Below are 25,731 nucleotides of genomic sequence, written 5' to 3'. Positions count from 1 at the left end.
AAAAGTACAAACTAATCACCTGGTAGAGTTTTAAAAAGAAGGGAGCATCAGATAAGAGGGAAAGAAATCTTGGATAAATGAGTCAGGTCTCAGCACACTGAAACTCCCTTCAGCTTGTCTTTCCTTGTTGCCAAATTGGCTCAGAGAACTGAAGTCTAGAAGCCCTCAGGCCTTAGATCATCTAATACTTTACATTTCTGCGGAGCTTATAGTCTCCACAACACACTCAGCTTTGGCCATAATTATCCTACCTCACCTCTTCTAGCTTATTAAATACTATTTCTGTTCCAAAAGCAAACCAGAGACTTGTGGTTTACACCCCAAGATCACCCCCAGCCTGCAAGGAGATTAAGTCAAACGGTCTATAAAGACATTTACTCTTCAGAAACCTTCCTGGTGCGCCCAGTGTCCAGGTAACGTCCTCAGGTTTGAAAGGGAAGCAAGGCTCTTTAGAGAGAAGGAGGAAAGAAATGGGAGGCCAGCACTGTGGAGTAGCAGGTTAAACTGTGGCCTTGTGATGCTGGCATACCATATGGACACTGATTCATTTCCCAGCTGCTCCACTTCCAGTCCAGCTCCCTGCTAAATCATGGGAAAGCAGAGGAAGCTGGCTGAACTGTTGGGACCTGCCACCCACATGGGAGACGTGGATGGAGTTCCAGGCCCCTGGCTTTGGCTGTTGTAGCCATTTAAGGAGTGACCCAGGGGAAAGAAGATGTATATTATATTCTCTCTCTCTCTCCCTCTCCCTCTTCCTCTCCCTCCCTCTCTCTCTCCCTCCCTCTCTCTCTCCCTCCTTCCCTCCTTCTCCCTCTCTCTCCCTCTCTCTCCCCCTCTCTCCCCTTATCCCATTCTCTTCCTTTCCCCGCTTCTTTCCCTCTCTCTGTAATATTGCCTTTCAAATAAATAAAAAATAAATCTTTAAATAAATAAATTATACTAAAGTTAATAAAATTGTATTGAGGATTGAAAGAAAGAAAAAGAGAGAAGAGACAAATCCCCAAGGAGAAAAACTAAACAGTGTATGTAGGTGCTCCTCTGTTACACGTGGACTGCACATAGCAGCTCCCACAGAGCCGGGATGGAGATGAGGAAAGCAGGTCACCTTAACCACAGGAGGGTCCAGTGCTAAGTCCCGTGCATACTACATAGTGCGTTCCCTTGCGTGATGCCATGAGAAGGGCCCCTCATCTCAGTGGTCTTCCTCCCCCAAACCCACTACCCCAGTTTAATCATGAGAAAACCATGAGACCAAATTGAGCACTTCTCCAGAACACCTGAGCAGTACTTCGCCCAGCTGTCAAGGTCATCAGTGGGAAGTCTGAGAAACTGTCACAGCCCAGGGAAATCGAAGGAGGCATGACAATTCCGGGCGATGTAGTCTCCTGGATGGGACCCTGGGACAGAAAAGGACATCAGATAGAAACCGCGACAGTCTGAATAAGTATCCATTTAGTTGTTAACTCTTTCAGACTTGCTTCATTAGTTGGGGCAGGTGTGCCACTCCAATATGCTATTAAGAACTCCATACCATCACAGTTTTTCACTAAGTAATGAGCCATTCCAAAATCAAAAGTTTGTTTAAAGACAAAAACCTCGGCCAGTGCTGCGGCTCACTAGGCTAATCCTCTGCCCGTGGCGCCAGTACTCTGGGTTCTAGTCCTGGTTGGGGTGCTGGTTCTGTCCTGGTTGCTCCTCTTCCAGTCCAGCTCTCTGCTGTGGGCTGGGAAGGTGTGGAGGATGGCCCAGGTGCTTGGGCCCTGCATCTGCATGGGAGACCAGGAGGAAGCACCTGGCTCCTGGCTTCGGATCGGCGCAGCACGCCAGCGGTGGGGGCCATTTGAGGGGTGAACAACAGAAGGAAGACCTTTCTCTCTGTCTCTCTCTCTCACTGTCTAATTCTGCCTGTCAAAAAAAAAAAAAAAGACAAAAACCTCCTTGGTGACATTTTCGGTAATGATGCTGCTGCCACCCATGGCTCCATCTACACCTGGAGTCCAGAGTCCCATTTCCCTGCTTCCTGGCAGCCATCCTCTGAGGAGAAAGAGGTGGAGACACAGAGGTATATCTGGAGGAGGTGCATCCCCGTGGCACAAAACGAGGCTGGGGAGGTAAGTCGGTAGGCCTCAGGTCGGACGGGGCACTGTTGAGATTTCTGAAGCATTTATTCAGAGGACCATGAGAAACTGTTGGCAAGATTTTCAAGACAGGCAGTGATAACACCAGGTTTGTTTTGGAGTCTCCATTACTGCTGCAGGCAGATTAGCAGGGTGCACTGGGAAAGCTGACTTGAATAGGACCCTTGCTGTTGGCAGTCACCTGGTAAAAGACGAGGGTAGCCAGGACTGGGAGACCCCAGATCAAGGGGTCTTGGGGTTGATTAGCATGGAGATAAGTGAAAGGGATGCTAGGGTGATCCCCAAGTTTTCTCTGTCACTTCTGCAAAAATGGTCTGGTTGCTGTGGCAACTGAGAGCCACAGAGACCTGTGTGTCAGTCGGGGTAGGCAGCAGGGGACTCAGGTATGAAGTGTGGGCAAGAATAGCATAGAAATATGGAAGCAGGAGCTAGGCCTGCTACCCTGGAATCATTCGGCGGCGTGTAGACTTCTGCTGAAGAAGCCCCCTAGCCAAGGAGATTGACTTCCTGAATCACTGAAGAGGCCCTCTACGGCAGGGGTGGGGAACATTTTTTTCTGCCAAAGGCCATTGGATATCTGCAACATCTTTTGCGGGCTATACGAATTACAAGTTTAAAATTACCTGCGATAGATTTTTTTGAATTTTGAGTACTGCCCGTGGTTGCCTTGGACAGGGCAGACCAGATAATATCATGGGCCTCATACATCCTGCAGGCCATGTGTTGCCCACCCCCACTGTCCAGAATGGACTAGAAGCCCAGCTTCTGCCTGAGTAGTCCTGGTGATGAGAAACAACCCACCTTTTCTCTGGGCAAATGGGTTTTCGTTTCAGATAGCTCCAATCGACAGGGTGACACAGTTATTCAAATTAACCCAAAATATATAGTCCACTTTGAACGTTTCATGTCTGTTGACGTAGTATCTCAGTAATGAGCATTAATGTCCGTTTTGTTTTTAAATAATCTGATTACTACCCTGAAGGGCAAACATGCTTAGCGAGCGGCTTTGAGGTGGTGGTGCTTGTGCAGCACAAACATGCTGGCAATCAAGGAGCAGTAAGTCCTGTCAGCAGAAGTACAGCTGACATTTAAAGTAGGAAGGCTAAATAAACAGTCATTGTTCAACACCAGCTTGATTGATTTTCCCTATTGTCAAATGCATGCACAGTTACTTAAACAGAAAAGGCATTTTTACATTGTTTTACAGCACCGAAAATTAGTGGTAGTAATTACTTGCAGTTTTAAAACATGCCGTTAACGTTTAATCATGCGATCTGATTAATCCCCAGTGCTGGCATCCTGTGGCAAGGCAGGCGTGCCCAGCACCGCATGGGAACAGTAAGTGCATGCCTGCTGGCTTTGCCTGGTTAGTCCCAAGTTTGTTTTCTAAAATGTCTCCCTGCGTCTTTTTTTTTTTTTAATCAAGTGGGATTTGCAAGGGAGTGATAAGCATTGACACATGACAGGTTCTGCCTGATGGAGCCAGCATCTGCCTCCGGGTGGATGGAGGTTCCTTGTCAATGAATGCCGGAAGGTGTGCACAGGCCCTGGGCTTGGCTTGGGAGCGCCCACCCCAGAGTGTAACTTACACGGCAAGAGACTCGGGTTGGACGCCCCCTCACACTGATACACGCACTATTACAAGAGAAGGTCACAGAACAGTACTAGTGTGCAGGCCAAGCAGTGCTGTTGGAAACCAGCCGTTCCCATGGATGTCGATGGGTTGCTCAAAAATGTATAACTATCGATTCTCCTCATCTCCCCTGGATCAGAGAGGCCTGCTGTTGCCTCCTCCCTCCACTGCCTTCCTCTGCACTGTTTTTTCCTTCCCAGTACATGCTTACTTCCTGACTCAACACTAGCGTATCTTATTTCATTTACTGGTTTGCGGTCTCTGCCCCGAGTCAAGTGTGAGCTGTTGAGGGGAGGGGAACGTGTCCTCATGTTCATGGCTGTTATGCAGCCCTCCATTGCAGGGCTCAGCATGTAGGTGGTCAGTAAAGATTTGTTGAATGAGTGGATACCTGGGGGCTAGTGCTGTGGTACAACAGGTTAAAGCCATGACCTGCAGTGCTGGCTTCCCATACATATGGGCGCCAGTTTGAGTCCTGGCTGCTCCACTTCCTATCCAGCTCCGCTATGGCCTGGGAAAGCAGTGGAAGATGGCCAAATCCTTGGGCCCCTGCACCCACCTGGGAGACCTGGAAGAAACTCCTTGCTCCTGGCTTCGGATCAGCCCAGCTCTGGCCGTTGCGGCCATCTGGGGAGTGAGCCAGCGGACAGATCTCTGGCTCTACCTCTCTCTCTAATAACTCTGCCTTTCAAATAAATAAAATAAATATTAAAAAAATTTAAAAATTTAAAAAGTAAATGAGTGGATACTTGAATACCAAAACAGGCTCTGCAGATCAAGTGCTTCTTGTGCCATGAATGTTGTGCTTATTAGAAGAGGAACAGGTTTTCCCTATGTCTGGTTCTGTACAGTTTTGTATCACTGAAATATTTCCAAGTACTCTGTGGCCTTAAATTTTTTGAAGTCCTTTTATATGTAAATATATGTGTACATTAACAGCAGAGGAGTTCTGTGTTCCTGTGCCCAGCATTCCTGTGTGCTCTGACTCCCTGTTAGCACATCTCTGTGTCTGGAGCATCTGCTCAGCTGCCTTCTCCCTACCATCACCCACGTCAGTACCACTGCTGCCCGTTTCACTGGCTTCAGCCTTTTTTAATTTAACAGTCTTCTTTAGGTAGGAAAAACCTTGACTTTTTTTTTTTTAAGATGTATTTGTTTATTTGAAAGGCAGAGTTAGAGAGAGAGGGAGAGACAGAGAGATCCTCCATCCACTGGTTCACTTCCCAATAACCGCAGTGACTGGGGCTTGGCCAGGCCAAAACCAGGAACCAGGAGCTTCTTCTGGGTCTCCGACTTGGCTGCAGGGGCCCCAGGACTTACGCCATCCTCCATTGCTTTCCCAGGTATATCAGCAGGGAGCTGGATGGAAGACTCAAACCTATGGCAGCACAGCAGTGCGTGGCTTAACTCACTCTGCCGAAGCACCGGCCCCAATCTTGACTTTTAAATGAATACTGTGCACCTCGTCTGTGTTTTCTTTGTAGAGCTTTTCCTCGTAAATATTACATCAGTCTAGTTACTACATATAACCAGTGTTCTCCAAGATATGGTAAAAATAGATCATTCCTTCCCTTTATAATTTTTTTTTTTTTTTTGACAGGCAGAGTGGACAGTGAGAGAGAGAGACAGAGAGAAAGGTCTTCCTTTGCCATTGGTTCACCCTCCAATGGCCGCCGCGGCCGGCGCACTGCGGCCGGCGCACCGCGCTGATCCGATGGCAGGAGCCAGGAGCCAGGTGCTTTTCCTGGTCTCCCATGGGGTGCAGGGCCCAAGCACCTGGGCCATCCTCCACTGCACTCCCTGGCCACAGCAGAGAGCTGGCCTGGAAGAGGGGCAACCGGGACAGAATCCGGCGCCCCAACCGGGACTAGAACCCGGTGTGCCGGCGCCGCTAGGCGGAGGATTAGCCTAGTGAGCCGCGGCGCCGGCCCCCTTTATAATTCTTAAAATGCAGGGATACCAAGGTGCTGTGGTAGATGAAAAGATTTTAAAAAACTGAGATTAAGGTGGGGAGCACTACCACAGAGGTCAGAAGTAAATTCTGCACCTTGATTTAAGAGGCTTTGGATAATCTGTGAATAATAATAATAATGTGTTTTGTTCTATAAGCTAAGTCCGCTCTCGGGGCTTAAGTGAAACAGTACCAACCCCAGGCAAAACTCTGCCTTGGGCCAAGTTGTCATTCAGGCCAGTGGCCTTGAACACCTCCATCCAACGTCTCCTCTTCCCAGGTGCCCTGGTGTGGACTTCCAGGAGCACTTGGCTTTTAGCCCTACCACTGTGTAAGTTCAAATAGCTGTCCAGAATACTGTTTCTGATTAAAATGCCGTGCTGTCTTGTCCTTGGGTTAGTGACCAGTAAGGTAATCTGATGGAATGGTAAAAGTCTTGGTCAGTTGTTGGTGATGTTAGTTTATTTAAGGTTGGTATACATTTATTGAGTACATGTGACTGAGCTAATACTTAGGGGATACAAAAAGTGAATACTGATATAGGGATCCTACGTTTAGATGGGTTGGGGTACACGTATGTGAGGGGGATAGGATCCTGTGAGGAGCACAAACAGGAGTGTCCTCTAGGAGGTAGAATTGCCAAAAGGTATCTGCTCTGAGCCATGGGCAGTCTGCCTGCACCTGGGCAGTCCTGGATTTCATCCCCTGCTGACCCCTGGAGGACCATATGAGACAGCATGGGGGTATGTGGTGCACACATAAGTGAAGACGATGGTGCTGTCCATCGCAGTTACCTTCCATGTGCAAGGAGGGCAGGTCTTAACAGCCTTCAGCCTGCTTTCACAAATCCCCGTTCCCCGTGTACCTTCAATCTGTTCCTTTTGACAGGTAGCACGCCCTAAAGATCAGAGGCACCCACTCATTGAGTGGCTACTCAGGTGTACTTTGTGAAAAAATGGGAAGGAAGAGGTCAGACTCTGAACTAAGCACATAGACTCGTGGGATTCAAGAGGCAAAGAAGCAAAGTCAAAATATCAGTGTTCCAAAGATACAGATACACAAAAGAGAAGACATGTGGATGCGAACGTTCCCGTGCAAGGAGTTGGCAGTTTTTTCAGTTTTCTAAGTAAGCTGACTTTGGAATGACAAGAACAAGTAATTCCTGTAGGTCATTGATATTTTACTCACCAGCACATAACCATATAATCTCTTACTAGAAACCAGTGGACATTGTGTGTAATTTTCACAGTGGAGGGTAGCAGAGCCGTGTAGCTTACTGACTGACCCCTTTGCATCTGCCTGACTTAGCTCAAAAGCCTCTACTGTCCTTGAGTGTTTTTTTCCCTTCTTGCTTTGGATCTTCAGTGTCCCAGTGACTACATTCAACCAATATAACTTTTGCCCACACACACACACACACACACAAAGATGATGAAAATCCTCTGGAAAAGTAGCTTTTAAACAGGCAGAAATTTGGGGCTGGTTCTGTGCCTCAGTGGGTTAAAGCCCTGGCCTAAAGTGCCAGCATCCCACATGGGCGCCGGTTCTAGTCCCGGCTGCTCTTCTGTCCCAGCTCTCTGCTGTGGCCTGGGAAAGCAACAGAAGATGGCCCAAATCCTTGGGCCCCTGCACCCACATGGGAGACCCAGAAGAAGCTCCTGGCTCCTGGCTCCTGGCTTCAGATCGGCACAGCTCTGGCTGTTGCAGCCATTTGGGGAGTGAACCAGCGGATGGAAGATCTCTCTCTCTCTCTCTCTCTCTCTCTCTCTCTCTACCTTTCTCTGTAACTCTGTCCTTCAAATAAATAAAATAAATCTTAAAAAAGACTCAATAAGAAACACACTCAAACTCAGAGTATTTAAAAAAAAAAGGCATAAATTTAACTTGTAAGCTGTGTACCCTCAGTCAGCTCTGTACTACATTATGAATATTTGGGGTACTTTTTATTTCGATTCAATGTCTTGCTTCTGCCCACTAGGCAAGCAAGCAGGTGTTGATTGTAAAACAGCTAGAGAGAAGAGGCAGGCAGATGAGACCCCATCAGACAGAAGGCAGGCCACTGTAGGTTCCTGCTGGTCAGAACCTAGCGCCTCTCACCAAACCCTGGGGATCCGAGATTCCTGCCTTCATAATTCCAGATAATCCATACTCTGCTCTAAATGGCATGCAGGAAGGAGGTTGTGTGGCAAAGACCAATGACATGGTGCAAGCGTGCAGGCTTGTAGGTGTCAATAGCATCTTTAGTCCAGGGAACGCCACTTTGACAGGTCGTGTCACCCCCATTTCACACGTGTGCAATGTCTAGAGAAGTTGAGAAACAGCCTCAGTGTTGCATCGTCTAAGTTACCCAAGCTGCTTTGCTTCAGAGCCCCTGGAGGTGCCTACTTCATCTGCTGACTCACAGCCCTCTCCACCGACTACCCCTGGGAGCTGGGCTCCTCCCCACTGTCTTCTTTTTGTCACTGATGACTTGGTGGCAGCACTTGTTTCAGTAGTTTTCTCTGAATAATAGTAAGCTATAGTTTTCTACTTGCTGTGTGTGTTAGGAAAATGGTGCAGTTTTATCTATGGCGCAATCTACACCCTGATTTACATCCTAGGCCCTAGCCCCCCACCCCACCCCCCGCCCGCCATTGCTGGAAGCCAGGTGCCCACATGGCCCAACCGCTGTTGTCAAAGCTCCACCCCCATCCTAATGGGATTCGCTGCTCCTGCTTCCCTGCCCGCCCTCTGGCAAAGCCTTGAACACAAGGCTCTCTTGGCTCCTCTCGTCTGCTCTCCTCTCCTCCTCTTGTCTCTCTTCTCTCTGCTCTCTCTCTTCTCTCCTCGCTAGCTCCTCTCCTCTCTGTTTCTTTCTCTCTTAGGGTCTCCTTCTCTCTCTTTTGCCCTCTTCACCCCACCCCTCTGGTCTGTCGGGTTTTCCCTAATAAACCCTTTCCCTTACTCCAGTGTTTGGTGTGTTTTGTGACGGCCTAACAGAAATACGTAACAGTGTGTAAATGTGATTGCGCTCTCTCTGATTTGTGTGGCCATTTGAGATTCACGTGGAATTTGATTTTGAGGACTGAGCACCTTTCTGCCCAAGTAACTGTCTTGCATTAAACTTATTCCAGGAAATAGACCAGTCATTCCATGTCTGTGTTTTGATTGCCACATGGAAGTATCGTAAAGTGTTTCTTACAGATAGTTCTGAACATGCGGTTACAAACATGCTGTTGGCAGCGGGCTGCATACAAACAGGTTAGGAAAGCAGATGCCATTGCCCCACACTCTTAATCTTCATCCTCAGCTCCCCTGCTTGACACCCTGAGGCACTGAGCTTCAAAGCCCAGGAAACGGGGAATCTTGAGTGTCTCAGGCAGGGCTAATGGGAGATGCATAGAGACCTGCTGGAAGTTCATGGAAATGGAATTAAGATAAGTTTTATCCATGCATAGTTTTTTCATAATACACATTTTGCACAGATTTTTTGAAGACCCCTCGTATTTGAAAACTTTTAATCAAAATTAACTTAGTTTTCAACCCCATGTTCCATGGGTGTTTTGCAGTACCCTCAAATTTACATTTCAGAAGATTCACCTAAAAGGTAAAATGGGAATGTAGAGCAGATTTTAACTGAGGAGTTGACATTGACATTTGCAGACCAACTCTTGTTTGAAAGTTGCCGCAGAGAATGAGGACAGGAAATTTCTTTTGGTTAAACTGGATCATTCCTGAAAGATCACTTACAAGATACCTTCCAGTGTTTATTTGAGTCTTTTAAGCGATCTCTAGAAGAAACCTTTTTTTCCTTTTCACTGTTGTGTAATGTTATTAATAATGAAATTAGATTAAGGAATTAGCATAGCCAAGCCTGATTTTCTTTTTTTACTTAATAGTTCATCTGTACATTAAAGTTTTTTATGGAATAATCCCTCCTTAATCTCATAGTTTACACATCTCAAATATTTGAATAGCATTATCAAGTTCTTTTTCTAACCCATCACTTGAGTGAAAGTATGTCAGGTAACTGGAGTTTAATTTCGTGCTCTCCTTCGCTTCAGGACTGAATGTGTGTTTGGTTTGCTTAAGCTGCAGGGTCAGGAGGAAGGCCAACCCCCACTTACATTTTCCCTTCAGGCAGTTTAAACAAAACCAAGCTTTGAAAAATTCTTAAACTCTTTAAGTTACACACTCACAATAATAGGAATTTCAACACTAGATTTGGTTTTGTCTTCCTCTCCACGCACATGCATTTCACATGAGGGTAGGGATTTTATTAAAATGCTGCAGTAGCCTTTGTTTCTAGTACTTTATGTTGAGTGTTCTCTAGTGGCCGACTTCTACAACTTGTATATTTCTAGAGTTGATTGTACAGGAGGGAGTTGAAGTAGTAGCAACAATGAGAGTAAGAATAATGTGTGTAGCTAAAAGCATTTGTTGAGTGCTTTTGATGTGCCAAGTCCTATGCGTGTGTCTACTTTAATTCTTGAAATAGTCCAAGGGTTGCTTAAGTAGCTTGCTTCCCTGAGGTCAGCCAGTGGCAGGAGTGAAGAAAGGATTCAGGTTGAGGCACTCTGACTCATCTTGTATGGGCGGGTAATTCCTTATGCTTCTCTTTCATGTTACAGTGGGAAGCTTGGAAATAGGTAGCATGTGTTTTTCCACCATGTTTTTCCTGTGCTCCTTTATAATATTTGACGTCTGGGTTGCCTCGTCAGGAAAACGCTGATGCTCCAAGATGATGATGTTGGGGCTAACACTGTGGCACAGTGGATTAAGCCCCCACCTGCAGTGCCAGCATCCCATATGGGTGCTGGTTCGAATCCCAGCTGCTCCCCTTCCAATCCAGCTCCCTGCTAACGAGCCTGGGAAGGGACTGGAAGATGGCCCAAGTGCTTGGGCCCCTGCACCCATATGGGAGACCTGGAGGAAACTCCTGGTTCCTGGCTTTGACCTGGACCAGCCCTGGTCATTGCGGCCATTTGGGGAGTGAACGAGCAGATGGAAGATATCTGTCTCTCTGTGCGCCTCTCTGTCTCTCTCTGTAATTCTGACTTTCAAATAAATAAGTATTAAAAAAAAGAGAGAGAGAGAGATGGTGTTGTTGAGCCCTCAGCAGAGTAAGGTGGGGTGGGGCAGATCTGCGGCATGCATGTGCTAGCCAGACTGAGAGAGCCCCCTTGCGCTGTGAGTGGTTTTACAGCACAGTAGGATGCGTACAGTGTCAGCGCACGAGAGCGTGCACGCAGAGCTTGTTGGTGCTTTGCGTTATCCTCATTGGCAGGCATCTGTTTCTCTTCCCTGGCGTAACAGGAATAAACAGGGCAAGCGTGCCCTGGGCTCAGAGGTAGAGTTTAGTAGCTCGAGGATTACGGCATCGTTTCAATAACAGAGGTAAATGGCAACCCGGAATACTAGCCAAGTAAATAGAATCCCTAATCTCTGATTTGTTTAGACACTCAGCCAGCCTAGCCTCTGAAATAGCTGAGGGCTTTTAGGAAGAAAGACATGGAAGAGAGCACCTGCGTTCTCAGGCTGAGACCTCCCTTTAGTAAATGCACTGATATTTTAAGAGGGCGTGTGCGTGTTTACTGTGTGGGTGTGTGTTTAAGGAAGACATTGAACTTCAAAAGGCAAAATGCTGTGTAACCCAGAAATGTGAATGGAATGATTAGCTCCGATGATGACATTAAACTCGCGTGTGAACAGCGCGCCTGTGGGGCCATGCTTGCCGGCTCAGGCCCGCACGCGTCTCCCATCAGCCCACAGGTACAGGCGCTTATCTCCACAGCCCCCGATGCTGCTGCCATCCCCGCCTGGGCAGCGCCGGAGTTCTTCAGTTCAAAGGGAGACAGGAATTTCACTTTGTTACTGCGAATCTGATTTTCCCAGGAACTGATTGTAGATAGTGGGAGTTCCCCTTCAGAGAAAGGTGTGGGCCAAGCACAGCCCTGGAGCAGAGAAGACTTCAAAGTCCAGAAGGTGAGCCAGACAGTTGCCCCAGGCCCGGGCGAGACGGATCTGGAATGAGACCTCTGATCTCAGAAAATTCACTTAGGATTTTCAAACTGCCACAGCAGCCTTTGTAGCTGTAATTCTCAGGCAGTCTGAACTGAGTTTGGCACATATAATTATTTCAGCATAAAAAAGAGCCTTTAACTATTGTGGAGGATTCTTTGTAGTGCTGTTAGGACTACTCAGACCTTGTTTATATCCAGGCCATATCTGGTGATAATCCGCCTCTCTGTACACCCCAGTTAGTGTGTTTGGTGGCAGACGACAGGGTAGCACAGGCAGCCGCACATCTGGGCAAGTCACAGGCGCTAGCATTGTGCATTTTTTTTTTTAATTATTTATTTGAAAGTCAAGAGTTACAGAGAAAGGAGAGACAGAGAAGAGATCATCCACCCGTTGGTTCATTCCCTAGATTGCCACAACGGTCAGGGTTGGGCCACTCAGAACCCAGGAGCCTGGAGCTTCATTTGTGACTCCCAGGTTGGGGGCTGGGTGGGTGGGCCCAAACACTGTCCATCTTTTACTGCTTTCCCAGGCCATTAGCAGGGAGTTGGATTGGAGGTGGAGCAGCCAGGACATGAACTGGCACCTGTATGGAGTGCCAGCATGGTAGGTGGCAGCTTTACCCACTACGCCAGCCCCTAGTATCATATTTTTGATCTCTTCTTTTATTATTATTATTATTTTTTAATTTGTTAATGTTTTTGAAGCTTTTTTTTAAAAAGATTTGTTTATTTACTTGAAAGAGTTACATAGAGAAGGAGAGGCAGAGGGAGAAAGAAGGAGAGAGAGAGAGGTCTTCCATCCGCTGGTTCACTCCCCAATTGTCCGTGATAGCTGGAGCTGCGCTGATCTGAAGCCAGGAGCCAGGCACTTGGGCCATCTTCTGCTTTCCCAGGCCATAGCAGAGAGCTGGATGGGAAGTGGAGCAGCCAGGACTTGAACCAGCTTTTACCTGCTACACCACCGTGCCGGCCCCCTTTTTTTATTATTATAAAAGTACCAGAGTACTTCAGAAAGAAAATTGAAAATTGAATTACAAGAAAAGTTTATCTTATTTTGCCACCAAAGTAATTTGAAATATATGCATAGTGGCCAGCACCGCGGATCAATAGGCTAATCCTCTACCTGTGGCGCCGGCACCCCGGGTTCTAGTACCGGTTGGGGCTCCAGATTCTGTCCCGGTTGCTCCTCTTCCAGTCCAGCTCTCTGCTGTGGCCTGGGAGGGCAGTGGAGGATGGCCCAAGTGCTTGGGCCCTGCACTCGCAGGACCAGGAGAAGCACCTGGCTCCTGGCTTCGGATCAGCGCGGTGTGCTGGCCGCAGCGGCCATTGGGGGGTAAACCAACAGAAGGAAGACCTTTCTCTCTGTCTCTCTCTCTCACTGTCCACTCTGCCTGTCAAAAAAAAAAAGTGCACTGATCCTGGTTACATCTTCTGTTTCCCGTAGTAGATAAGCAGTTATCCGATAAAGCACAGACGGCACAAAGTAGAAAAAGGAATGCAGTGACTCATGAGCTGTATGATTTGCTTGTGATTGTGAGTTTTAGGATAGTATCCTGCATACTTAATTGTAGACCACAGTTTGCAATTCAACTTGTGCAAAAATAATAAGCAACCTCATGCTTCAACTCGTGAACCGAGAAGGAGATTGTCATAAGCCTGTGGGTCTGGTGGTCTTTTTTGCCAGTCAGGAAGCAGCTCTCTGTGTCACACACACTGTCAGATCCTCGTGGCAGCCTAGCAAGGCAGAATGACAGGAACTTCCCAGGCTGCAGTAAACTCTAATGTCTCACTTTTTCTCGGATTTCTTCTAGCAGAAACAAGGCACAGGGAAGTGACGGTGAAAGAATTTATTTTTCTTCGCCGCTCCTCCTTGGCACCGCTTCCAAGGAAGACTTTTGTACAGTCAGAAGGAGAGAATTAGACCAAAATTTTAAATACGAAGAGCTATGAGAAGGACTAGCATTTGGTGTAGGGGTTAAGATCCCCACATCCCGTATCAGAGTGCCTCGGATCAGATTCCGCCTCCGCTTCCCATGCAGCTTCCTGGTAGTGCTCACTCTGGGAGGCAACAGATGATGGCTCAGCTACATGAGTCCTGCCCTTCAAATAAACATAAATAAATAAACTTGATAATGATAATGATGTAATAAAGATGCCCACATCCCATATTGAAGGTCCTGGGTTTGATACTCAGTGGCTCTGATTCCAGCTTCCTGCTAATGCACACTCTGGAAGACAGCCGTGATGGTTTAAGTGATTGGGTTCCTGCCAACCACGTAAGAGACGTGGGCCCAGACTCTGCCGTTGTGGGCATTTGGGGAGTGAACCAGCAGAAGAAAGTGCTCTTTCTCTCTGCCTCTCAAAAAAAGATAAACAGAAAACTATTCAGTCCAGATAATGTTCCATTCAGCCCCACATTTAAACCTGCATGGTCTCTGCGGCGGCTGGAGAACCACGGGGGAGTTCCGCTGCTGGCTTTCCCAGCTGGGCTGTTGTCCCCAGACCTTCCCTTGAGAGCCTGAAGCTCCTCTCCGTTCACCAGACTGTCCCCTAAACAAGTGATGCCTGTAGGCCTTAAATGTAAACCTGGTCCTGGGAACTTACTTTAAAATAAGTACAGTGCTAAGGCTGAAATATAAGAATGCAGTTGGCTTTTAGCTTTGATTTTAAAGAACCAGTGTGCTGTGTGACCTGGCCGTCCTGGCCTGCAACACTAGCCACTCCCGGTGGGTGTTGGTCTTTGTCATCTGGAGGCACTCAGGTAGCCTCAGACACACACGCCGCCCTCCATGAACTTCCTCACACCTTCAAAACCCACAGGCAAGGGCCTTTCCTTCCCTGACTGCAAAGGAAAGAACCGGTTCCAGGACCCCCAGCACTCCCCAGCAGGCTCTGCTGCAGTGAGCTGTCCTCGCCCTCACTTTGGCCAGCACCACCCCTGGGAGCTTGGGGAGGAGCAGTAGACAATCCAGCTTGCTCTTGTATGACCCCGACTTTATAAATCAGAAGAAAGATGGGGTCGTTTGAATGGGGCTGGGGGGAAGGAAGCCTCCTTGTAAGTGTAAACCCTGGGTCTACCAAGCAGGTCCTTAGAAATGTCCATGTCCCCCAGCCATCGTGGCATTCCTTCTGACAAATTGTGAACTCATCGCTTTTGGTCAGCTGGGAGTGTGTTGGGAAGAAAGAGAAGTCTGGCTTGCTAAAGCAAAAGTGGCAGATTTTGGAATGATACAGAGGAGGCCACGGAATCTCTGAGAGACTTGAGAACAAGGCCCCAGGGGTTGTGTTTGTGAAGACATCGGTGCCGGGAGGGCAGGTCCAGGCATCTTCAAAGCTCTCCTTATTCTGCTCAAGACTCTGATTTTGGGGCTGGTGTTTGGCGTGGTGATTAAGCTCTCACTTGGGACCCCTGCATCCAGTATCCCAGCCCTGCTCCCAATTCCAGCTTCCTGCTAATGCACACCCTTGAAGGCAGCAGGGGATGGTCAAGTAGTTGTGTCCTTGCCACCCATGCAGGAGACCTGAATTGAGTTTAGGCCCTTGCTTCAACCTGGCCCATATCCTGCTGCTGGGGACTTTGGGAGAGTGAACCAGTGGGTGGAGATCTCTGTCCCTGCCTTTCAAATAAATAAGTAAAAACTGAAATTAAAACCCATTCCCGGGGCTGGCATCATGGTACAGCGGGTTAAGCCACTGCCTAGGAGGCTGGCATCCCATAAGGGTGCTGTTTTTCATCCCAGCTGCTCCACTTCCAATCCAGCTCACTGCTCATGTCCTGGGAGAAGCAGTGGAAGATGACCCAAGTGTTTGGGTCCCTGCACCCAAGTGGGAGACCCTGATGAAGCTCTATGCTCCTGGCTTCAGCCTGGTTGACCCCTGGCTTTTGCCACCATAAGGGGAGTGAACCAACAGATGGAAGATCTCTGCTTCTGTCTCTCTCTCTCTCTCTAGTTCTGAATTTCAAATAAATAAATAAATCTTTAAACAAGCAAACACCTCGCATTCCTGGAAGAGCACGTGTGGCCAGCCTCGTGCAGCAAGGGGAAGGCTGGGAGGCGCTCAACAGAGGCTTCCATCGGGCTGTGTTGATGGACTGCAGCAGGTGCTATCCTTTGGGACGAGGCGCATTTTTGCCCTGGGACCTGTCCTACGTGCAGTAGGCAAGTTTCACCAAACACCACTGGTTGCGCTCCCTAATGGAGCAACCAAGAAGGTCTTCAGACGTTGTCAGATGTCCCCAAAGCCACTGCTCCAAAGCAGAATCATTACTCCAACCAGAGGGGAATGGGTGCTGGGCGGCACAAACAATTACCTGTCTACTAAGTCTTCCCCCTGTCGCCCTGTCTGGCCTGGTCCTCTTCCTAGTAGTGATCCAGCCCCCAGCCTGTGGGCATCCAGCTCTGGACTCTCACAGATAGCCTGCTGCTGACAAAAGAATCGAGACGTCTCCCGAGCAGCGTCCCAGCTGCCTGGCCATCACTCCGCCTCCATTATATGTTGTTCTATGTGAACCAAATCGCATTTCCATGGCTTTCTCCCCAGCCAGCAAACCCTGGGACTAGAGAAGCTGTCTCCCTCTATCCGTGTGCCTGCTATTTCCAACACACCGTGTGGAGCACACGGCTGGAGCTGATGTTAGTTTTTTATTGTTTTATTTTAAAAGATGTATTTATTTAGTTGAAAGAGTTACAGAGAGAGAGAGGGAGATACAGAGAATCTTCCATCTGCTGGTTCGGATTGGAAGTGGAGCAACCAGAACACAAACCCTTTCTCCTCAGGATCGCTGCCAGGCAGACCCCAGAGAGCAGGGCCCCCGCACTCGCCCAGAGCGCCAGTGCCCACCACACTGCTCCCTGGTCTTCCCTTCATGGGCCCCTCTCAGCTGCTGCCTGTCTGAGCTTTCCTCACAAGAGTCAATAACTGGTAAACACAGAACACTGTTTTCCAGGGTGTTCCTCGCAACCCACACATACCCTGCTTCTGAATTCTTTAAAATAATGCTAGGGCTGGCATGGCGATGCAGTGCCAGTATCCCATGTGGGCACTAGTTCAGGTCCACGCTGCTCCACTTCCCATCCGACTCCCTGCTAATGACCCGGAAAAGCAGTGTAGGATGGCCCAGGTGCTTAGGCCTCTGCCACCCACATGGGAGATGCGGATGAAGCTCCTGGCTCCTGACTTCAGCTGGCTCAGAACTGGCTATTGAAGCCATCTGGGGAATGAACCAGCAGATGGAAGATCTCTCTGTCTGTCTCTCCTCTCTCTCAGTACCTATGATTTTTGAAATCAGTAAATCAATATTTAAAAATAAAAATGCTGCTCTGAGCTCCCATACATAATGCTCCCAGCTGGAGACTTCTTTTTTATTAATTAATTGTTATCTGTTTGGGAATCAGCATTAGCATTAGAGACTCTCATCTACTGATTCACTAATTGTACACAATAGCCAGGACTGGGCCAGACCAAAGCTAGGAGTCTGGAATGCAATCCAGGTCTCCCATGTGGGTGGTGAGCACTCAACTTCTTGAGCCATCACTGCTGACTCCCAAGGTGTGCATTAGCAGGAAGCTGGAGTCAGGAGCCAGAGCTGAGCACTGAACCCAGGTGCTCCAGTGTGGCACATGGGTATCTGAATTGGTAGGCAAATAAATGTTGTGCCACTCCCAGTTCCTGAGTGAGTGGGTCTGGGATAAGGATCAAGAATTTACACTTTTAGCAGATTCCCAAGTGACACCCATGACATTGGCCTACATTTTCTGGCCCAGTAAATCATTATTTCTGTCAGTAATATTTATATGTAACAGCTTCCTAATACTGATGGTCTTTTTTTTTTTTTTTTTTTTTTTTTTGCTACAAGCCGCAAATTTACATTAGGCACTTGAGGTATAGATAAGGATGAGTGAATGAATGAATCAATGAATGGGAAAATACATACAAATATTTTGTTTATGATTCCTTCATTTGGTCTTTTTTTTTTTTAAGATTTATTTATTTATTAGAGAGGCAGAAGCAGAGAGAGAGAGAGAATCTTCATCCGCTGGTTCACTCCCCTGAAGGCTGCAATGGCCGGAGCTGTGCCAATCTGAAGCCAGGAGCCAGGAGCTTCTTCTGGGTCTCCCACGTGGGTGCAGCGGCCAAAGGACTTGGGCCATCTTCTACTGCTTTCCCAGACCACAGCAGAGAGCTGGATCAGAAGTGGAGCAGCTGGGACTTGAACCAGCATCCATATAGGATGGTGGCCCTGCAGGTAGCAGCTTTACCTGCTACGCCACAGTGCTAGCCCCCTTCATTTGTTCTTCCATGGCCTCCACTAAACTTTGATCCATCTCAACCAGTTTAATTTTATTGGGCACACTCAGTTGGTCTTAAGCAGTATATGAAATTTCATAGATTACTTAACAGTGATGCAAGCTGTAACTATTTTACTTCTCATTCAAAGCTTAGAATAATGCTAATGCTTTTTCATTCCTCAGTGATCACCTGTGCTCTCTAAATTAAATGATACATGAAGCATTTCACACCAGGAACTGGTTAAAGGGAGCCTGAACAAGATTCTGCCCTCAAGGTTGGCTTAGAGGCGTAGGCAGAGGCCAGCCCGTTGCTCTCAGTCACATTTTCATGTAACTGTGTTGGTTCTACATCCAAGAGGCCATCCAAGGGGTGCAAGGGTTCAGGCCACGAGTATGCTAATTTTGAAATGAAGATCTGATTGGATTTTATGTCTGTTATATGGATTTTATATCTGTTACATGTTGCAAAATAACAGGTTGTGGTCTCGCAGCTTTATGAACATTTTAAATTTGTCCTAGAGCTGACAGTTTGTCCTTAGTGAAGCATAGTTAGGGCTTCTGTGTGCAAAGGGGTTAGCACAGAGGTGTGGAGGCCACCCAAAACAAGTGCAACATTCCTGGGCACCTTGTTCTCCCAGCGTCAGGCCAAGGCAAGCACTAAGTATTTTGAGCCTGCCGCCCTGGTGCCTGTGCCTGAGTGCCTGTCTAGTCCCAGTCATACAGCGGGGCAGAGGCCGCCACGTTTGCTAGTGCTGTGCTGTGCCTGCTCGTGCAGTGCGCTGCGTGGCTTGGAAATGGAATTGCCCGAAAAGCAAGGGATGATTTGACTCCGTCTACAAGGCAGCAAGGGACACTGGGTAAGTTGAATACATACGGTCACAGGTGGCATCAGGCAGTGGGGAGACTTTGTAAAGAATTTCTCCACATATTTAAGCTTGTTGCATTGAGAATGCTAAATGTGGACCTTTTATCGTAGAGAGGTTCAGGGCATGAGGCGATGCGGCCTAGTGCTGTAGGAGCGTGCGCCCTGGAACCAGACTGCTAGGGCTACAGCAAAACAAACGCAAGAGTCTTGTCACCTCCTTTGCTTCTGTACTCTGATTTGTGAGACTGGTCCCTCACAAGTGTGTTTTAAGAAACAGATGGGTTAACACTCTCAGCACGATGTCCAGCACTCGGTAACTGTTCCATGAAATGGCTGTCATCATTTGTTAGTGGTGCAAATGGTGGTCCCTCCCATGGACACTCTCTAGTTGAAAGGTAGAGAGACACAGATTTCCCATCTGCTGGTTCACTCCTGCAAAGGCCCAGAAGAACCAGAAATGAGCCAGGCTGAAGCCAGAAGCTGGGAACTCAATCTAGGTCTTCTACATGGTAGCAGGGACCCAACCGCTTGAGCTGTCGCCACTGGCTCCCAGGGTACACATCAGCAGGAAGCTAGACTCAGAAGTGGAGCCAGGACTGAAACCCAAGCACTGGAGTATGGGGTGCATGCGTCTCTAGCAGCCTCTTAACCACGAGCTAAATACCCTCCCCCTGTGAGCTCTTTCCAGCCTGGCTGTCTGGGCCAGGTCCTGCACGCTAGCTCTGACTTCTCCTGTGTCCAGCTCCACACCACATGGGAGTCACACGGGAGTCAGTGTGGTTGGGGCGACTCTCCTACCTCCAGAGTCAGCCTTGGAATCCTTTTGATAATCGTAATTTATTTTAGTCAGGCTTGGAGTAATTGCCCTCATACTTCAAGGTTATGAAACATTCTAGTTTGAGCAGAGCAGAAGGAAAAATGTTCTGGCTTGTTCCATCTTTTATTAGCCCATTTGCCTCTTAGGTAAAATGAGGAGAAAAATAAATTAAATCATCATTATTTAACTGCTCATTATGTATTTTCTACCCCACTTAGTAGGACAAACATGAAAACCAGCTACTTGATTTCTTTCTTACAAATTTATATGTGCCATTTGTGTCCTAATGCAATTTTGTGGGTTTTTTTTTATATATCACATATATTTTATTGTCTATTTTTCTATCATTGACACTTGTCTCTTTTTAGTTGTTAGAATGTTTGAGACTTTTGGCAAAAGTCCATCCATTTTCCCTCCTAACTTCGGTGATTTGTCTCCTCCACCCACTTACGATGCTACAGCACCAACCTGTTTCCAGGACCTCCTAGGAAAGTACTAGTCTAATTGTCACCCTTCTAAAGTTAACACTTGAAGACAGAAGGGACATCTTTGTCAGCTTTAACAAAAAGAAACCAAAGTATTCTCGGAATTTTTTGACTGTACACTCAGAGAAAAGCCAAGTTCAATTTTTCTTATTTGTGGAGCTGCCTGAAACAGCGGGTTTTTCTTTTGCTTCTCTGTGCCATGATTAGTTCATGTTGACACTCGCAAAACACTTAACCCTATTTATAGGGAGAGGCTCCCGGAACAGCGTGCCCGGGACTCCTCTCCCCAGTAGCTGTTCTTTCTTCCTTCGGGTCCGGGTTTTTCCTTGTGCACCTCCATCTTACGCAGTCACAGTACAGAGTGAGTTATCAAACCATTCCACTCTAAGATTTTATTCAAAAAGACCGTGAGTACATTTTTCTTTTGTTGCCACCATCTGTGTTCTCTGAGGATTCAGGCATGGTTTTAGATGAGCAGTTGGAGCAGGATGCGTGCTGGTTAGCTCTGAGGAGAGAATAAGGGCACATTTGGACAGTTTGTTGAGTTGAATTGAACCACTTCAAAGGAACAGGATGGCCAGCCATCCTGGGATAGATTGGGTCTGAATCAGTGGTTTTACCTTCTGACGTTTCCAGTCATGTAATTGTAAACTGCCAGTCATGTAATTACAGAAAGATTTCAAGTATTAAAGGGGGGAAAATGGTGTCACATTTGATTGAGAGTCATATTGAAATATTTTCCCTACAAGTATTCTCTGCATCGAGAAACCTGACACTTAAGAAATGTGTAAAACCGGCTTTAGGATTTGAGTGAGTCCGCTTGAGTAATAACGTTACAGAGGGAGGAGGAACAGAGAGATTTCCCTTCCTCTGGTGTGCTCCCAAGTGTCCACAACATCCAGAGCTGAGCTAGGCCAAAGTGAGAAAGCCAGGAGCTCCATCCGGGTCTCCCACTGGGGAGCAGGGGCCCAAGCACTTAAGCCACCTTCTGCTGCTTTTCCTGGGCCATTAGCAGGGAGCTGGATTGGAAGTGGAGCAGCCGGGACTTAAGCCACATGGGATGCCAGCATTGGAGGCACAACGCTGGCCCCCCATGTGAAGTTTCAAAATCCATGATATGACTTACATGGGTTGTCTGTTCCTTTTTGTTGCTGAGTAATATTCCATTACATAATGTATCAGTATGTTTATCTGTATCCAGTTGCTGGGAACTTGTGTTATTTGTAAGTAGGGGTTGTTTAAATCCTTTCTCTTCTGTTATATGGAGTGAAATTGCAGGATTATGGGGAAGGTATGCGTTATAAGAAACTGCCACACCCTTTTCCAGAGTGACTGTATCATTTTACCTCCACCACAAATGTATGATGATTTAGGTTGCCCACAGCCTTGTCAGTCTTTTTAACTTCAGCCATCCTGGTGGATGTTTAATAGTATCTCATTGTGATTTTAGTTTCTGTTTCCTGATGACTAATGATAGCAATTATCTTCTCAGTGCCTATTCATTATATCTGCTTGTTTGGATATCGTATTTTATGAAAAGTCTGACCTTGTGCACAGACAAATCTTTTCTCCATTTATAATTCCTGAAAGTCTTCTTACGATGAGTTGAAAGACTTGTTGATCTACTCCGGATACAAGTTCATGGGAAATGTATGTTGTGTGATTGTTTCCTCTACTCTTTCATTTACCTTTTCACTGTCCTAATAGTTTTTTTTTTTTTTTTTTTTTTTTTTTTGGACAGGCAGAGTGGACAGTGAGAGAGACAGAGAGAAAGGTCTTCCTTTTGCCATTGGTTCACCCTCCAATGGCCGCAGCAGCCGGCGCACTGCGGCCGGCGCACCGCGCTGATCCGATGGCAGGAGCCAGGTACTTCTCCTGGTCTCCCATGGGGTGCAGGGCCCAAGCACTTGGGCCATCCTCCACTGCACTCCCGGGCCACAGCAGAGAGCTGGCCTGGAAGAGGGGCAACCGGGACAGAATCCAGTGCCCCGACCGGGACTAGAACCCGGTGTGCCGGCGCCACAAGGCAGAGGATTAGCCTAGTGAGCCGCGGTGCCGGCCCCTAATAGTTTCTTATAAAGAGTAGACTTTTTTTTTTTTTTTTTTTTTTTTTTTTGACAGTGTTAGAGAGAGACAAAGAGAAAGGTCTTCCTTCTGTTGGTTCACCCCCAAATGGCTGCTACGGCCGGCACGCTGCGCTGATCCGAAGCCAGGAATCAGGAGCTTCCTCCTGGTCTCCCATGCAGGTGCAGGGCCCAAGCACTTGGGCCATCCTCCACTGCCTTTGCAGGCCACAGCAGAGAGCTGGACTGGAAGAGGAGCAACCGGGACAGAATCTGGCGCCCCAACAAGGACTAGAACCCGGGGTGCTGTACTGACTTTTTTTCCTTTTATGGTTAATCCTTTCTTTGTTCAGAGAAACATTTGGCGGCCTGCACTGTGTGCAGCCGGTTAAGCTGCTGCCTACTAAGCCGGCAGCCCATATACAGGAGCCATTTCAAGTGCTTGCCACTCTGCTAATGCACCTGGGAAAGCACCAGAAGATGGCCTAGTGCTTGGGCCTGTGCCACCCACGTGGCACCCACGTGGCACCTACGTGGCACCCATGTGGGCTCCTGGCTTCAACCTGGCCCAGCCCTAGCCATTGCGGCCATTTGGGGAGTAAACCAGTGAATGGAAGATGTCTTTCTCTCTCCGTCTCTCCCCCTTCTGTCATTCTGCCTTTCAAATAAATAAATAAGTCTTTTAAAACGAGGGGGAAGGGCAGGGAGGCAGGAGGGAGGGAAGTTGGGAAGCAAGTTAGTTTTGCCTACCTCAAGCTCACAAAGACACGCTGTGTTTCCTTCCAGACATGTCATGATTTTAACTTTTACAGTGCGGTGTGTAAATGTCTCAAGTTAGCTTTTATGTGTGGCATGAGTAGGGGTCATGGTGGTTTTTTCCACCCTGTAGGGATGTGCAGGTCCACACAGTGCACGTTTGTGGTCAGGTCCTTCTCACCTCACACTGTGACTTAGCCTGCCCAGCTTTGTAGGCTCATGAACTGGCCTGATGCTCGCACGCAGCAAATAATCAATACATGTTCACTGGTTGCATTAAAGATTTAGAGAATGATGGAGGATCTGGCAGTCTCCCAGCATCCTGATGTTGGGTGCAGTTTTATACCAGGCATGCCTCACATTAAGCCAACCCATAAAACCTGTTCAGCCTGCGCGGTCGCATCCCCTGCTGAGAGAACACAGGTTGAAGCAACAAGGTCGATTGCCTGAATCTTTGCCTGTGGCTGCTTTGGAGTGAAGAATGGAGATAAGTTCAGCTTTCTGTTGAATTGTTAGTGTATGCTGGACATGGAGCCTCATCACTTTCTCCTACTTCTTGTTCTGTCTTCATAACAATCTTGTATATTAGATGAGGAAATTTGAATAGTAGGCTTTTTTAAAAAAAGATGTATTTATTTAATTATTCAAAAGTCAGAGTCACAGAGAAAGAGAAATTTTCCATTTGCTGGTCCACTCCACAGATGGCCACAATGACCAGGGCTGGGCCAGGCTGAAGCCTGGAGTTTCATCCAGGTTTCCTATGGGTGGCAGGGACCTCAGCATCTGATCGTCTTCTGCTGCCTTCCCAGGTGCATTGGTGGGGAGCTGGGTTGGAAATGGAACAGCTGGGACACAAATCAGTGCCCATGTGGGATGCCGGTGTTGTAGGGGCAGCTTTACTTGCTACTCCACACTGGAAACCCCCTGTTTAAAAAATATGTATTTATTTGAAAGAGAGACATATGCAGAAACTTTTAAAGTGATTTCTACATTGCCCAGTTAGCAAGTGTGCAGAGCTACGCATTCTCTAAAACAGGGAAATCTGGAGGGAAGCCAGTAACTTCACCCTGATGTATTTCTGCAAAAGAATTAGCATATGATTGATTTTTACTTATTTATTTATTTGAGAAGTAGAGTTACAGACAGTGAGAGGGAAAGACAGAAAGGTCTTCCTTCCCGTTGGATCACTCTCCAAATGGCCACAACTGCTGGAGCTGTGCCAGTCCAAAGCCAGGAGCCAGGTGCTTCCTCCTGGTCTCCCATGCGGGTGCAGGGGCCCAAGGACTTGGGCCATCTTCTACTCTTTCACCAAGCCATAGCAGAGAGCTGGATTGGAAGAGGAGCAGCCAGGACTAGAACCGTCACCCATATGGGATGCTGGGCTGCAGGCAGAGGATTAACCTATTGTGCCATGGCGCCGGCCCCATGATTGATTTTAAGTACATAGAACTTGATAATAAAATTTGATAAGTAGGCCAGTGTGGTGGCTCACTAGGCTAATCCTCCACCTGTGGCGCTGGCACCCCAGGTTCTAGTCCCAGTCGGGGCGCTGGATTCTGTCCCAGTTGCTCCTCTTCCAGCCAGCTCTCTGCTGTGGCCCGCAAAGGCAGTGGAGGATGGCCCAAGTGCTTGGGCCCTGCACCCGCATGGGAGACCAGGAGGAAGCACCTGGCTCTTGGCTTCGGATCAGCGCAGCGCACTGGCCATAGCGGCCATTTGGAGGGTGAACCAACAGAAAAAGGAAGACCTCTCTCTCTCTCTCTCTCTCACTAACTCTGCCTGTCCAAAAAAAAATATATATATATATATTTGATAAGTAATTTAACTTCAACACTCTGAATCATTCCAAAATGAGTCTTCTAGCATCACTCCAAGTAGACAGTCATATCTGCAGTAATAATAAGAAAGAAGCCCTTGGGAAGTATGCATGGCCTGAATCTATAAACTGTGGATTGGCTAGAAAAACGCCTGAAAGTTCCAAGCAGCTCCAGGGCCCTCCACTGCCCCTGACCACCCAGGGCCTGATGTCGGACAGCTGGCAGGCTCGGCGCGCCCTCGGCCCGCACTCAGCACTCAGCACACCCCTCTGCCCGCCCCCTCATCTGACCTGTCCTCTCTTGCAGGTCTGCTTCAGAAGTGTCCTTCCGTCGATGACTTTGTGAGCGCCCTCGTCTCTGACCTGGATCTGGACTTTGAAACCTTCCTCATGGATTCTAAATAATGGAAACACTCAGATCTACCAGACCAAGAGCCTGTGGATACTAACTTTGTTACAAATGCAATAGCTGCAAAAATTAGTTTCTGAGTTCAATACTCATTTGTGTAATAACTTTTGAAAAGGTCTTAAACTGATGGGACTTGGAATAAATGATTTGTTCTGACGATGCTGGCTTTTCACCTGCTTGACAAAATTTTGAGCCCAGAAGACTCCTCAGTGAGCTGGCGACAGCTGCGCTGCGCGCCGAGTGGCACCTGCAGGACGCAGGCGTGGCCTTCGTATAGCCACACTCCCCCTGGGCCATCACTGCTCTCTGTGGATCGCTAGCAGTTAAATTAGAGACTTAATTAAAAGCAAAATTAATTTAGGCCAGTTGGAAGCAGTCTTCAGAAAGATTACACACATAGTTCTTTTAAGAATGGTTACCATTTCCTGAGACCTGTTAGGCTTTGAAAATGCACTTTGGTCAGTTCCAACAACAACTGGGAAATGGAGCGTGGCTCTCTGATTGTG

The 25,731-nt window shown here is 47.7% G+C and overlaps 1 protein-coding gene across 1 annotated transcript in view; it reads left to right on the top strand.

The window, feature by feature from the left end:
* The window catches only part of MIPEP (mitochondrial intermediate peptidase), a 172,009-nt gene extending 146,627 nt beyond the window's left edge, over positions 1–25,382 (top strand). The window contains exon 19 of the mRNA XM_002712797.6: positions 25,124–25,382. Within this exon, the coding sequence (XP_002712843.3) occupies positions 25,124–25,221 (98 nt within the window). The 3' untranslated portion in view covers positions 25,222–25,382. The remainder of the gene's footprint in view (positions 1–25,123) is intronic.
* Positions 25,383–25,731: the final 349 nt, after the last annotated feature.

The sequence above is a fragment of the Oryctolagus cuniculus genome, chromosome 9, assembly GCF_051225735.1.
Source record: "Oryctolagus cuniculus isolate XC-2025 breed Fujian yellow rabbit chromosome 9, ASM5122573v1, whole genome shotgun sequence".
Lineage (NCBI taxonomy): Eukaryota > Metazoa > Chordata > Mammalia > Lagomorpha > Leporidae > Oryctolagus > Oryctolagus cuniculus.
The sequence above is the reverse complement of the archived record's forward strand: the minus strand, read 5'-3'. Positions and strand labels throughout refer to the sequence as shown.